A 16013-nucleotide genomic window follows, 5' to 3' on the forward strand; every position below is an offset into this window, starting at 1 on the left:
TTAAAAAACCTGTTTTTGCGTTGTCATTATGCGTTATTGTGTGTAGACTGATGAGCGAAAAAAATGAATTTAATCAATTTTAGAATAAGGCTGTAACGTAACAGAATGTCAAGGGGCCTGAATACTTTCCGAATGCACTGTAGGCCTGCTTCCCCCTGCAGAATGGATCCCAGTTCGAACCTCGCATGAGCCCTTCCTGCTCCCTCTACTCTGTCTCCCTGCTTCTGCTCCTAACCTGTCATAAAACAATTATTACAAAAGGAGGTCAGAAATTCTGTTCTCCTTTGTAAAAAATTCAAATTTACTACTACTACTACTACTACCAGGTAGACTCCTCTTACAAGTAAACAAACATTGCGTAAAAAAAAAAAAAAAAAAAATAGGTCATTTAGCAGACGCTCTTATCCAGAGCGACTTACAGCGTAAACATTGCTAGGACAGGTTCAATTGAATTTCAGCCTTAATCCCCTCCTTTTAAACAATTACAGTAGTGAGCAACAAATATTGACAATATGGACATTTCACAAAATCTATAGTTGTGACTGGTGCAGCAAAATGAAGGCATGTTCTTGAAGCAACAAGATCTGTGTCTTCTATCCAGAGTCCAAACAGCAGTATCAAAGGCAAGAGAAATTAAAAGATTCACAACAATAAACATTAGAAACTATAAAAATAATGAAAAATAAATCATTATTGCTGGTAACACTGGTAAAACTGTCAAAACCAGATGCAATCGTTTGTGTGCATATGAATAATACAATATTATAGACATGTTATAGGCGTGCTACATACATGTTATAAACATTTATATGCGGTAAGACAAAGCAGCATTCCACTACAATGATGGAAACTATTGCCTATCAATCTATTGCCTATACTGACCCATAATTGACCCTCAGACAGAAACAATCATTTAGAATTTATCTCTGTTCATCTCAACATCCTGGCACATTGACTATGATAAAGCAGCATCCACAACAGCCATTCAACATTTTGCTATGCTTTGTTATTTTAAATAACAAAACCATAAACTAGATCAAACAAGAACAATACATGAGGATGAAGAGGGTAATAGTGTTGGTGATGATGATGATGATGATGATGATGATAATGAGTAGGAGGGGAATTATACTCATTTCATCCCCCTTCCACACCCACCCACCCACACACACACACACACCCACACACACACACCAGTCCTAAAGCACTTTTAGCATGTGCAGATGAAAGCCTGGGCAGAGCAGAAATGACACAAAGCACAACTCTTTGCCTAAAATTCTACATCTAACAAAGCTACAGTACTCAGCGCTTGAATAAAAACAGCATCTTTCAAAAAACGAGTGTCAGTGTACAGTAAAGTGGTATGTACAGTGTCTGTGGTGTACAACTTTTTGAACCATGTGGATCTCTCTCTCTCCTCTCTCTCTTTTCTCGCTCTACCTATCTCCCTCAGTCTCTCTCTTAGAGCTGGGTGATATAGACAAAAATCCATATCGCGATAAATTGTCTAAATTGATGCAATAACGATAAATAGAACGATAAGTTTATAACATTAATGTGGACCACAGTTTTTTTTTATTCTCCTTTAAACTACTACTACTACTAACTTGGTTGTAGCCATCAATTGTGCCATTAACAATCATATGGAGCGATTTCAGTGCCAACAGAAATTGTATTTGAATTCCATAATTACATTTACATTTACATTTTAGTCATTTAGCAGACGCTCTTATCCAGAGCGACTTACAGGAGCAATTAGGGTTAAGTGCCTTGCTCAAGGGCACATCGACAGATTTTTCACCTAGTCGATAATTCTACAATATTAGGATATTTAATTTGAATTGAATATTTTTGAATTTGTAATGCACAAATTTAATAATTGAATTCATAAATTGAACTTGTATTTCATGATTTGAAACTGAATTGAATGAATATTGCATTCAGTTTTAAAATTCATTTTCAATTGAATTGAATATTCACATTCATTATTTATATATTCAGTTTCAAGTTTACAAACTATCATTTTAAGTTTATCAAAGTTTCATATATTCAACTTTTCAGATTCAGTTTTCAAATTCAGTTCTCTAAATTCAGATTCAAAACCAGAGACAACATCCTGGTACTTTGCCAGCCAGGACAGGTAGAGGAAAACAGACAGAATCAAACTCTCTCTGTGGTAAACAGAAACTTCTGGCGGTTTCTGAAGCCAATGTTATATGTTACATTAATGTTCTAACTATGAATTGGTCTCTGTTGGCACTAAAATCGCTCCATACAATCACCCATATTAGCAAACTTATTTCATTTCAAACTTCACATTTCTCTAGTATAGGCTACTTATCGTAATGAATGATATCAGCAAAATGCCTGCGATAAGTGATCGGTGCCGATAATTTTTGGTTTATCTTCCCAGCTCTACTCTCTCCATCCACATCCACAATATCCACTGAGCTGTATGCCTCGTGGGGTGGCCATTTTAGGAGCCTGGGGTTCGTATCCAGTGACCTTGCCTGCACTTCCTCCAGAAGGACAAAACCCGATCCTACTATTCCTGTTCCACAGGTCCACAGGCTCATCCGGAGCACAGGGTACAGGTCGGCCCCAGTTTATTGCACAATAAATAAAAAAGTATTCTTCCCTTTTTTGTAATATTCCCTTTTGTTAAACCCTCCAGTCCGCCTAGATATAGCCAAGAGTGTGTCTATTTATGTGAGGAGGAGGGAGCAGAAGGTATTGTTGTTGTTGTGGTTGGTGAAAAAGCGCTGCATGTGGTTACACAAAATGTTAGCTACAACCCCTACTGGGTTTTTTATCCGATCACGTCTTGTTCATTAGTTTGGCCAGCATCTGTTGTATCTGGAGTCGGGACAGGTTGAGGACAGAGTGTCTGGGTCGCGACCCCCCGGGGCTGCCGGGTACCAGGGGTATGTGGCGCCGCGAGGGGAGACGGGCGGGGCTACTCTCTGCGGAGCGGCTTCTCTGGATCAACGCCCCAGCTTCCGAATTACCATGGGGATACTGCTCCGTCTCCAGGGTAGAGGACGAGAACACGTACGACGCCAATCTCCTCAATTGGTTGGGCCTCTGGAAAGAGTGGTGGGGGTGGGGCCTGTCCTCCTCCAACTGAAAAAGACCAATAAGAGTGGAGGAGAAAGGCATCAGGCGGTGGTGTGGCCAAGAAGACTCCGTCTCTTCTCTATCTCTGCTGGCAGGGGAATGTCTGGGTCTCTGTGTGTCTGTGTGCATGTTGCAGTGAGCACACCACACACACATGCACACACAGCAGAAATATAAGGGGAGGGATCTCTTTTTTCAATCTCTTTAAACGAGACCTAAGCACAATCGTTTGGGTTGGGTTTTATTTTGAATGGATAAAAAGGGATGTTGTTCAAGCATTTCAGTGTTTGCTGACTGTCACTGGATATGGATATGCAGGCACAGGCCAATGTTTTTCTGGCAAGATATTTAATGGGGCTTCCGAGGGGAGATTGACTTGGCGCTGAGAGAGAGGAGAGAGAGGAGAAACATATCCCTACCTGTTGTGTGAAACAGTTTTTGTGTACTGTCTGGAACAGTTTACCATCATAACCTATAACATATCTTCTATCAGAACATGTATTCACACAACAGCATTATCCTGCATCATCAGCACAAAATGGTTGAAATGGCTGCTATCTTGAACAGGTCTCTCTTGTAAAAGAGATCTTTGTATCAATGAGACAATCATGATTAAATAAATAAAAAACTCAAACTGCAAGGAACTTTCAGGCCACCCATTTCAGTTACGTACATCTATAGCTGCCAAAATTAATGTTATTAAAACTATGGCCAGAATTCAATCATTGCAGATACAGTGCATTTGGATATAAGTATTCAGACCCCTTGACTTTTTCCACATTTTGTTACGTTACAGCCTTATTCTAAAATTGATATTTTTTTAAAGAATCCTCATAAATTTACACACAATACCCCATGATGACAAAGCAACAACAGGTTTTTAGAATTTTTTGCAAATGTATTCAAAAGAAAAAACTGAAATATAACATTTACATAAGTATTCAGACCCTTTACTCAGTACTTTGTTGAAGCACCTTTGGCAGCGATTACAGCCTCAAGTCTTCTTGGGTATGGTGGTACAAGCTTGGCACACCTGTATTTGGGGAGTTTCTCCCATTCTTCTCTGCAGATCCTTTCATGATCTGTCAGATTGGATGGGGAGCGTCGCTGCACAGCTATTTTCAGGTCTCTCCAGAGATGTTCAATCGGGTTCTGGCTGGGCCACTCAAGAACATTCAGAGACTTGTCCCGAAGCCACTCCTGGGTTGTCTTGGCTGTGTGCTTAGGGTCGTTGTCCTGTTGGAAGGTAAACCTTCACCCCAGTCTGAGGTCCTGAGCGCTCTGGAGCAGGTTTTCATTAAGGATCTCTATGTACTTTGCTCCATTCATCATTCCCTCAAACCTGACTAGTCTCCCAGTCCCTGCCGCTGAAAAACATCCCCACAGCATGATGCTGCCACCACCATGCTTCACAGTAGGGATGGTGCCAGGTTTCCTCCAGACGTGACGCTTGTCATTCAGGCGAAAGAGTTCAATCTTGGTTTCATCAGACCAGAGAATCTTGTTTCTCATGGTCTGAGAGTCTTTAGGTGCCTTTTGGCAAACTCCAAGCAGGCTGTCATGTGCCTTTTACTGAGGAGTGGCTTCCATCTGGCCACTCTACCATAAAGTGCTGCAGAGATGGTTGTCCTTCTGGAAGTTTCTCCCAACTCCACAGAGGAACTCTGGAGCTCTGTCAGAGTGACCATCGGGTTCTTGGTCACCTCCCTGACCAAGGCCCTTCTCCCCCGATTGCTCAGTTTGGCCAGGCGGCCAGCTCTAGAAAGAGTCTTGGTGGTTCCAAACTTCTTCCATTTAAGAATGATGGAGGCCACTGTGTTCTTGTGGACCTTCAATGCTGCAGAAATGTTTTAGTACCCTTCCCCAGATCTGTGCCTTGACACAATCCTGTCTCAGAGAAACATCTCAATGATGATCAATGGAAACAGGATGCACCTGAGCTCAATTTCGAGTCTCATAGCAAAGGGTCTGAATACTAAGGTATTTATGTTTTTTTATTTTTTATACATTTACAGAAATTTACAAAAACCAGTTTTTGCTTCGTCCTTATGGGGTATTGTATGTAGATTGATGAAAAAAATAAAATATTGAATCCATTTTAGAATAAGGCTGTAACGTAACAATATGTGGAAAAAGTCAAGGGGTCTGAATACTTTCCGAATGCACTGTAACTGTTCCTCCACACTGCTGTGCTTCATGAAGTGTGTTTCATTTGCACAGCTGTGTATCCCGGATGGAGGGAATTCAGTCTTCATAGGAGATAGGAATCTGCAGTCCTCTTACACACACTGGATGACTTATTAAATACAATACCACCGGTCTAAATAAAACATTATCCATTGACTTTACGACAGCTTGTTAATTATAGGCTTTAGTCAGTGGATAGATTAAGCAAAAAACAGTAAGCTATGCACAGTAATTGGTCAAATTAACACTGGGTGTACATAACTTGACCTTCAAAAAGTAACTACCAAGGGCTGAGAAGATTAAGAATAAGTATACCATTCATGCAAATTGTGTCCAGTTACATTGTCGACACAGGAAATAACAGGAAATGGCCCACGGCCGAAGATAACATAGACATACAGTACCAGTCAAAAGTTTGGACACACGAACTCATTCAAGGGTTTTTCTTTATTTTTACTATTTTTTACATTGTAGAATAATAGTGAAGACATCAAAACTACGAAATAACACATATGGAATCATGTAGTGACCCAAAAAGTGTTAAACAAATGAAAGTATATTTTATATTTTAGATTCTTCAAAGTAGCCACCCTTTGCCTTGATGACAACTTTGCACACTCTTGACATTCTCTCAACCAGCTTCACCTGGAATGATTTTCCAACAGTCTTGAAGGAGTTCCCACATATGCTGAGCACTTGTTGGTTGCTTTTCCTTCACTCTGCGGTCCAACTGTCACGACTTCCGCCGAGGCTGCCTCCCCTCCTTGTTCGGGCAGGTTTCGGCGTTCGTCGTCACCGGCTTACTAGCTTCTGCCGATCCCATTCTAATTACTCCACTTGTCATGTCTTGTCTTGTCAATCACACACACCTGGTGCTCATTCCCCTAATTACATTTACATTTTAATCATTTAGCAGACGCTCTTATCCAGAGCAACTTACATGAGCAAATTAGTATGTGTATAAGTGTTCCCTCTGTTCCCCTTGTCTTTGTGAGTGATTGTTTATTTTGAGAGCGAGTAGCTCGGTTGAGCTACTCTTCTATGTGGTTTTGCCAAGGTGGATTATTTTCCCTTGTTAGTTTCGTTTTGACGCTGGGTGCGTTTTATTTATGTGAACGGAATAAACTCTGGACTTCTATGTTTTACCTCCTGCGCCTGACTCCTTCATTCACACCTAATCTCAGAATCACTCACTCTGCTGAATGGAGTCAGCAGGAGAAGACCGCATGCCAGGAGTTGTGGCAAGGGTCCAGGAGCATTCCTTGATGCTGGCCAGCTTGGGGTAAGCGATGGATCGGGTTCTTCAGGTAGTAGAACGCCTGGAGAGGAGAGGACCCGATCTATCGAGACCAGCTGGTCAACCGGATCCAGCCACCTACACCCCAGCCCCTGGAGGGATCCAGATATCCCTGCCACCGGCGTTTGATGGGACGGCAGCGCGATGTAAGGGATTTCTGCTCCAATTAGAGCTGTATTTCTCCAGCATCAGGCCGGTGCCACTGGAGCGGGAGAAGGTATCCGTCCTCGTTTGCTGCCTTTGTGGGAGAGCCCTGGAGTGGGCCAACGCGGTGTGGAACGAGAGAGGTGGCGCGTTGGAGGACTACGGGGAGTTTGCTAGCCTCTTTCGGGCCGTTTTCGGGCGAATGACTGGTCCATCTGAGGCAGGGGACGAGGACCGCACAGGACTACGCGCTTGAGTTCCGGACGCTGGCTGCGGGGTCTGGGTGGAACGAGCGGGCCCTGATCAACCATTTACGGTGCCACCTAAGGGAGGACGTCCGACGGGAGCTAGCCTGCCATGATGCCATGCTATCGTTCTCCCAACTGGTGGACATGGCCATCCGGCTGGACAATCTGCTAGCAGCCAGAGGACGTCCTGGTAGGGGTCTGCCCGTTCCCACTCAGGACGACTCTGACCCCGAGCAGATGAAGCTGGGGGGAGCCGCCGGCCGAGAGAACTCTGGTGGCACGAAGAGACAATCCACCTCACGTCTCAGTCAACGTTCCTTTGGGGCTGGAGGCGGTAGGCAGAGTACTCACGCATCACCCCAGGTAACGAACACCCAAACTTGTTCAGAGCCCTTTGCGGCACACTGTACCTTATCGATCTCCTGTCCCGATCACCTGGTAGTTTCCCAGTGTAAGGCGCTAGTCGATTCAGACGCATCTGGGAACTTTATGGACAGGGCATTTGCACGCCGTCAAGGCATTTCATTAGTTCCCCTATCCATTCCACTCCCCATCAGATCACTTGATATGGGGCGGCGCACAATTGGCCCAGCGTCGTCCAGGGTAGGGGAGGGAATGGCCGGCAGGGGATGTAGCTCAGTTGGTAGAGCATGGTGTTTGCAACGCCAGGGTTGTGGGTTCGATTCCCAAGGGGGGGTATGAAAAAAATAAAATAATAATACTCAAACTAAATAATGTATGCACTCACTAACTGTAAGTCGCTCTGGATAAGAGCGTCTGCTAAATGACTAAAATGTACATGTAAATGTAGTCAACTATTAGGGTCAGGGTTGGTTAAGGAGGTTACTGTACCAGTCACCATGATTACACAGGAGACGCATTTTGAGCAGATCACTTTCTTGATTATTGAGTCTCCTGCTTACCCTGTAGTCTTAGGTATTCCGTGGTTAGCCCTTCACAACCCAATTTTTCATGGCCGCAGAGGGTTCTTACGGAGTGGTCGCGTGAGTGTCCGGGTAGGTGTCTAGGTGTTTCCGTTGGTGCGACCACGGTGGAAAGTCCAGACGGTACCCCCACTGTGTGCATTCCCCCCGAATACCATGATCTGGCACTCGCGTTTTCCAAGACGCAAGCGACTAAATTACCACCTCATCGGGAGGGGGATTGCGCGATAAACCTTCGGGTAGACGCTGTACCTCCCAGGAGTCATGTGTATCCCCTGTCGCAGGCTGAAACGGAGGCTATGGAAACATACGGCACCGAGTCCCTTCGCCAGGGGTATATACATCCCTCCGCTTCACCTGCTTCCTCAAGTTTCTTCTTTGTGAAAAAGAAAGATGGCGGTTTACGCCCGTGCATTGATTATTGACCACTGAATAAGGTGATGGTACGATTTAGTTATCCTCTTCCCCTCATTCCTTAAGGGATTGAGTCAATGCATGGGGCCCGTTTTTTCACCAAATTAGACCTCAGGAGTGCCTACAACCTGGTGCGTATTCGGGAAGGGGATGAGTGGAAAACAGCATTCAGCAAAACTTCGGGGCATTATGAATACCTGGTGATGCCCTACGGTTTGTTGAATGCTCCATCTGTTTTCCAGTCCTTTGTGAACGAAGTGTTTCGGGACATGCTTGGTCGCGGGGTGGTGGTCTACATCAATGACATCCTGGTGTATTCCGCTACGCGCGCCGAGCATGTGTCCCAGGTTTGCAAGGTACTGGTCCGACTGCTGGAAAATGATCTTTATGCCAAGGCAGAGAAGTGTGAGTTTTTCCAGCAGTCAATCTCGTTCCTCGGATACCACATTACTACCACAGGTGTGGAGATTGAGGGAGATCGCATTTCTGCCGTGCGTAATTGGCCGACTCCAACCACGGTGAAGGAGGTGCAGCGCTTCCTTGGCTTTGCCAACTACTATTGGAGGTTTATTCGGGGCTTTGGCAAGGTCGCAGCTCCCATTACCTCCTTGTGGAAGGGTGGGCCGTCCTGGCTCCGCTGGTCTGCTAAGGCTGATTTGGCTTTCAGTAGATTGCGGGGTCTGTTCACCTCAGCCCCGGTACTGGCCCACCCCGATCCATTACTACCGTTCGTAGTGGAGGTGGATGCGTCTGAGGTAGGGATAGGCGCTGTCTTATCCCAACGCTCAGGCACGCCACCCAAGCTCCGCCCCTGTGCCTTCTTTTCGAAGAAGTTCAGCTCGGAAGAGCAGAACTACGGTGTTGGTGATCGGGAGCTGCTGGCTGTTGTCCGAGCTTTGACGGTGTGGAGGCATTGGCTCGAAGGGGCGAAACACCCTTTCCTCATCTGGACAGACCACCGTAACCTGGAGTACATTCGGGAAGCGAGGAGGCTGAATCCTCGCCAGGCCAGGTGGGCCCTCTTCTTCACCCGGTTTGATTTCACACTCTCATACATTCTGGGTACAAAGAACGTCTTGGCTGTATGACACAGAGGAGAGGCCCAGAGACAACACCCCCATACTCCCGGCCTCATGCATTGTGGCGCCGGTAGTATGGGTGATGGACGCGGATATAGCGCAGGCATTACGCACAGATCCATCTCCACCGCAGTGTCCAGCTGGGCTGCAGTACATACCTGCGTTTATCCGTGATCGTCTGATCTACTGGGCACACGTCACCCTCCTCTGGTCATCCAGGTATCGGTCGTACAATGCGCTGCCTAACCGAGAAGTACTGGTGGCCTACCTTGGCTAAGGACGTGAGGGTGTATGTTTCCTCCTGCTCACTGTGCGCCCAGAGTAAGGCACCTAGGCACCTCCCTGCGGGTAAGCTACAACCTTTACCAGTTCCACAACGACCATGGTCTCACCTTAGTATTGATTTTCTTACTGATCTTCCCCTCTTCCAAGGTAACACCACTATCCTGGTCGTTGTGGATCGCTTTTCGAAGTCCTGCCGCCTCCTTCCTCTGCCCGGTCTCCCCACGGCCCTACAAACTGCGGAGGCTCTGTTTACTCACATCTTCCGGCACTACGGGGTACCAGAGGATATAGTGTCCGACCGAGGTCCCCAGTTCACGTCTAGAGTCTGGAAGGCGTTCATAGAACGTAAGGGGTCTCGGTCAACCTGACCTCTGGATTTCACCCCGAGAGTAATGGGCAGGTGGAAAGGGTGAATGAAGATGTGGGTAGGTTCCTGCGGACCTACTGTCAGGACCGGCAGGGGGAGTGGTCGGTGTTCCTGCCATGGGCAGAATATGCTCAGAACTCTCTCTGCCACTCCTCCACTAACCTAACACCTTTCCAATGTGTTTTGGGTTAACAACCGGTCCTGGCACCGTGGCACCAGAGCCAGACCGAGGCTCCTGCGGTGGATGACTGGTTTCGGCGCGCGGAGGAGACATGGGACGCTGCCCACGTTCGCCTCCAGCGTGCCGTGCGTCATCAGAAGGCGAATGCTGACCGCCACCGCAGGGAGGCCCCGGTTTTCATACCGGGGGATCAGGTCTGGCTCTCGACCTGGAATCTACCCCTCCGCCTTCCCTGCTGGAAGCTGAGCCCGTGGTTTGTGGGGCCGTTTAAAGTCCTGAGGACGATAAACGAGGTTACATACAGGTTGTTACTCCCCCCTGATTACCGTATTAACCCCTCGTTTCATGTGTCTCTCCTCAGGCCGGTGGTAGCTGGTCCGCTCCAGGAGTCTGAGGTGCGGGAGGTTCCTCCACCTCCTCTGGACATCGAGGGGGCCCCGGCGTACTCGGTCCGTTCCATACTGGATTCGAGGTGTCGGGTGGGGGGCCTTCAGTATCTCGTGGAGTGGGAGGGGTACGGTCCAGAGGAACGGTGCTGGGTCCCAAGGAGGGACATCCTCGATCCCTCCCTGTTGAGGGATTTCCACCGTCGCCATCCGACTCGCTCTGCTCCGTGTCCTCCTGGCCGTTCCTGAGGCCGGGGTCGGCGCACTGCTCGAGCCGCGCGTCAAGGGGGAGGTACTGTCACGACTTCCGCCGATGCTGCCACCCCTCCTTGTTTGGGCAGGTTTCGGCGTTCGTTGTCACCGGCTTACTAGCTACTGCCGATCCCATTCTCATCACTCCACTTGTCATGTCTTGTCTTGTCAATCACACACACACACCTGGTGCTCATTCCCCTAATTAGTATGTGTATAAGTGTTCCCTCTGTTCCCCTTGTCTTTGTGAGTGATTGTTTATTGTGAGAGCGAGTAGCTCGGTTGAGCTACTCTTCCATGTGTTTTTGTCAAGGTGGATTATTTTCCCTTGTTAGTTTCGTTTTGACGCTGGGTGCGTTTTATTTATATGAACGGAATAAACTCTGGACTTCGGTGTTTTACCTCCTGCGCCTGACTCCTTCATTCACACCTCATCACACCAACTCATCCCAAACCATCTCAATTGGGTTGAGGTAGGGTGATTGTGGAGGCCAGGTCATCTGATGCAGCACTCCATCACTCTCCTTCTTGGTCAAATAGCCCTTATAGGTGTGTTGGGTCATTGTCCTGTTGAAAAACAAATGATAGTCCCACTAAGCGCAAACCAGATGCTGTGGTAGCCATGCTGGTTTAGTTTGCCTTGAATTCTAAATAAATCACAGACAGTGTCACCAGCAAAGCACCCCCACACCATCCCACCTCCTCCTCCATGCTTCACGGTGGGACCACACATGCAGAGATCATCCACTCACCTACTCTGTCTCACAAAGACACGGCTGTTGGGACCAAAAATCTCAAATTTGGACTCATCAGACCAAAGGACAGATTTCCACCGGTCTAATGTCCATTGCTCGTGTTTCTTGGCCCAAGCAAGTCTCTTCTTATTGGTGTCCTTTAGTAGTGGTTTCTTTGCAGCAATTCGACCATGAAGGCCTGATTCACGCAGTCTCCACTGAACAATTGATGCTGAGATGTGTCTGTTACTTGAACTCTGTGAAGCATTTCTTTGGGCTGCAATCTGAGGTGCAGTTAACTCTAATTAACATCCTCTGCAGCAGAGGTAACTCTGGGTCTTCCTTTCCTGTGGCGGTCCTCATGAGAGCCAGTTTCATCATAGCGCTGGTTTTTGCGACCGCACTTGAAGAAACTTTAGTTCTTGAAATGTTCCGTATTGACTGACCTTCATGTCTTAAAGTAATGATGGACTGTCGTTTCGCTTTGCTTATTTGAGCTGTTCTTCCCATAATATGGACTTGGTCTTTTACCAAATAGGGCTATCTTCTGTTTACCACCCCTACCTTGTCACAACACAACTGATTGGCTTAAACACATTAAGAAGGAAAGGAATTCCACAAATTAACTTTTAACAAGGCACACCTGTTAATTCAAATGCATTCCGGGTGACTACCTCATGAAGCTGGTTGAGAGAATGCCAAGAGTGTGCCAAGTTGTCATCAAGGCAAAGGGTGGCTACTTTGAAGAATCTCAAATATAAAATATATTTTGATTTGTTTAACACTTTTTGGGTTACTACATGATTCCATATGTGTTATTTCATAGTTTAGATGTCTTCACTATTATTCTACAATGTAAAGAAAAACCCTGGAATGAATAGGTGTGTCCAAACTTTTGACTGGTACTGTATACCCGCAGAAAGACAAACACAGATGCAGACGAAGACAGACAGGTGGCCTAGTACATTTCAATTTAATTAGAATTTCAATTCAGTTCAAATGGACCCCAACCCAGATAAACACACTCACACACCAAGACACACACCAATTCTCTACCCCGCAGTCCCTTGCTCTTACCTGTCCGTGAGCTCCAAAGTGCTCCGACTGTGGCCGTGGTCTGTGTCCATGGCTATGAGGCAGAGTGTGATAACCAGAGTGTCCAGGACTAGCCCCATTAGACCCCTCCCCATCCGGAAGTGCCCCTATGCCTCCTGCTCGCATCTTAGGCCTCACCACCACCTCTCCACCTCCAGCTCCCCGTAACCTCCTCCGCTCCTCCAGTTCCTCCAGGGGCCTCAGCTCCTCTGCCTCCTCGTCGGTGGTGGGACCCGAGGTGGTAGGCTCGGCCCCCGGGCCCAGGAGACCCAGGAAGTCCTGGAGCTCAGTCTCCTTGTCAATGATCACCCACTCCTTGCTGTCAAAGTCTTCCTCCTCTGCAAGTGGTACAGACCGGATGAAGGCGTTACTGTGGGCCTCGGGGTCGGCCGCGGAGGCTACGGAGACCTCCTGGCCTGGTCTCCCACCGCCACCCTGCCGGTCCCCACCTCCTTCCTCCAGGGAGTGCATCTGGGCCGGCTGGGAGGAGTGCACGTAGCGGGAAGGGGATCCCAGGATGTCCATACGAGACCTGGTGGGGAGACAAAGAATCATTGTCCAAAATTGTACATTTGACTGTGTGTTGTGATTTAATGCGTTTTCAATGTGTGTAAATAAATAAAAGAATCAGCCCAAAAAAAAGTTATGTCCTGCTCCTTCCCTGACTTTTCCTAAATGTTTGTATTTTTACACTGCTCAATTGTCAGAATTTTGAAATCACAAACAGAAAAGTATTTAGAGCATTTTTACCTGTTTTTCTTCACACCTATTCCTAATTTAACCCGCCAAGACAATGTGCTGTAGGACGGTGGCACCCAGCCAGGCGCTAATGCGACTCTCTCTCTCTCTCCTCACTGAATGAATGACAAATGGATGAATGGCCGATACTTGTGCACCTTATTTCACAATTGAATTTAAATTAGGCCTAACTGAATGATAAGGAGGGTGAAGAGGTTGATTAAATTTAGAAAGACAATATTGTAATGATGAGTTTGTGTTATGCCTATTTATCAGTAATATGTATCAGTAAAAGTGTTGGCGCTCATGTTAATAATTTGACCGCGTGCCTTGCGGGTTGATACCATTATTTTTTACGTTTTACTTTATAAAAATAAGCTACTACAGGATTGTTTTATTTACTGTAACTCTATGCCTATTCAAATGTATTGTAAGGGAAACGAAAACATTATATGTGTTGCAGTAGGCCTTTAGAATAATGCAAAACATATCCTTGACTCTTTCCAACTTGATGAGCGGGAAACAAACGATGCCAGTCAGCCTGCACAGCCGGCCCATCGAAACTACACCTAAACTAATTTCACACATACAGTGGGGAAAAAAAGTATTTAGTTAGCCACCAATTGTGCAAGTTCTCCCACTTAAAAAGATGAGAGAGGCCTGTAATTTTCATCATAGGTACACGTAAACTATGACAGACAAATTTAGGAAACAAAATCCAGAAAATCACATTGTAGGATTTTTTATGAATTTATTTGCAAATTATGGTGGAAAATAAGTATTTGGTCACCTACAAACAAGCAAGATTTCTGGCTCTCACAGACCTGTAACTTCTTCTTTAAGAGGCTCCTCTGTCCTCCACTCGTTACCTGTATTAATGGCACCTGTTTGAACTTGTTATCAGTATAAAAGACACCTGTCCACAACCTCAAACAGTCACACTCCAAACTCCACTATGGCCAAGACCAAAGAGCTGTCAAAGGACACCAGAAACAAAATTGTAGACCTGCAACAGGCTGGGAAGACTGAATCTGCAATAGGTAAGCAGCTTGGTTTGAAGAAATCAACTGTGGGAGCAATTATTAGGAAATGGAAGACATACAAGACCACTGATAATCTCCCTCGATCTGAGGCTCCACGCAAGATCTCACCCTGTGGGGTCAAAATGATCACAAGAACGGTGAGCAAAAATCCCAGAACCACACGGGGGGACCTAGTGAATGACCTGCAGAGAGCTGGGACCAAAGTAACAAAGCCTACCATCAGTAACACACTACGCCGCCAGGGACTCAAATCCTGCTGCGCCAGACGTGTCCCCCTGCTTAAGCCAGTACATGTCCAGGCCCGTCTGAAGTGTGCTAGAGTGCATTTGGATGATCCAGAAGAGGATTGGGAGAATGTCATATGGTCAGATGAAACCAAAATAGAACTTTTTGGTAAAAACTCAACTCGTCGTGTTTGGAGGACAAAGAATGCTGAGTTGCATCCAAATAACACCATACCTACTGTGAAGTATGGGGGTGGAAACATCATGCTTTGGGGCTGTTTTTCTGCAAAGGGACCAGGACGACTGATCCGTGTAAAGGAAAGAATGAATGGGGCCATGTATCGTGAATTTTTAAGTGAAAACCTCCTTCCATCAGCAAGGGCATTGAAGATGAAACGTGGCTGGGTCTTTCAGCATGACAATGATCCCAAACACACCGCCCGGGCAACAAAGGAGTGGCTTCGTAAGAAGCATTTCAAGGTCCTGGAGTGGCCTAGCCAGTCTCCAGATCTCAACCCCATAGAAAATCTTTGGAGGGAGTTGAAAGTCCGTGTTGCCCAGCGACAGCCCCAAAACATCACTGCTCTAGAGGAGATCTGCATGGAGGAATGGGCCAAAATTGGGCCAGCAACAGTGTGTGAAAACCTTGTGAAGACTTACAGAAAACGTTTGACCTGTGTCATTGCCAACAAAGGGTATATAACAAAGTATTGAGAAACTTTTGTTATTGACCAAATACTTATTTTCCACCATAATTTGCAAATAAATTCATAAAAAAATCCTACAATGTGATTTTCTGGATTATTTTTTCTCATTTTGTCTGTCATAGTTGACGTGTACCTATGATGAAAATTACAGGCCTCTCTCATCTTTTTAAGTGGGAGAACTTGCACAATTGGTGGCTGACTAAATACTTTTTTTCCCCACTGTAATACGAGTTAGCCTATAGACAAGATTAAATTGACAATAATCTGATGAGTGACAATATTAGGCCTATCAGTCAAATTGTACATGAAGAGATGGGTGCATTTTGTAATTTACAGATGCATGGAAAGGAGCATCACTTTATCAAATCCTCCTCATTTACATTTTACATTTGAGTCATTTAGCAGACGCTCTTATCCAGAGCGACTTACAGTTAGTGAGTGCATACATTTTTCATACTGTCCCCCCGTGGGAGGGACACTACCTAAGGCGGAAGGCGAGGCGTGGAAGGACACCGACTTCAACCACATGCAGGTATAACATTGTGATTTCTATATAGTATCTGAAAGAGCA

At 46.1% G+C, this 16013-nt stretch overlaps 1 protein-coding gene across 4 annotated transcripts in view; it reads right to left on the reverse strand.

The window, feature by feature from the left end:
- LOC121574054 (tau-tubulin kinase 1) overlaps window positions 1–16013 on the reverse strand; it is a 52493-nt gene that overhangs the window by 9211 nt on the left and 27269 nt on the right. For all 4 annotated transcript variants that reach the window (XM_041886632.2, XM_041886614.2, XM_041886622.2 and 1 more), the window contains one exon: window positions 12713–13262. In XM_041886632.2, the coding sequence (XP_041742566.2) occupies window positions 12713–13262 (550 nt within the window). The remainder of the gene's footprint in view (window positions 1–12712; window positions 13263–16013) is intronic.

Source organism: Coregonus clupeaformis, chromosome 1 (assembly GCF_020615455.1).
Source record: "Coregonus clupeaformis isolate EN_2021a chromosome 1, ASM2061545v1, whole genome shotgun sequence".
NCBI lineage: Eukaryota > Metazoa > Chordata > Actinopteri > Salmoniformes > Salmonidae > Coregonus > Coregonus clupeaformis.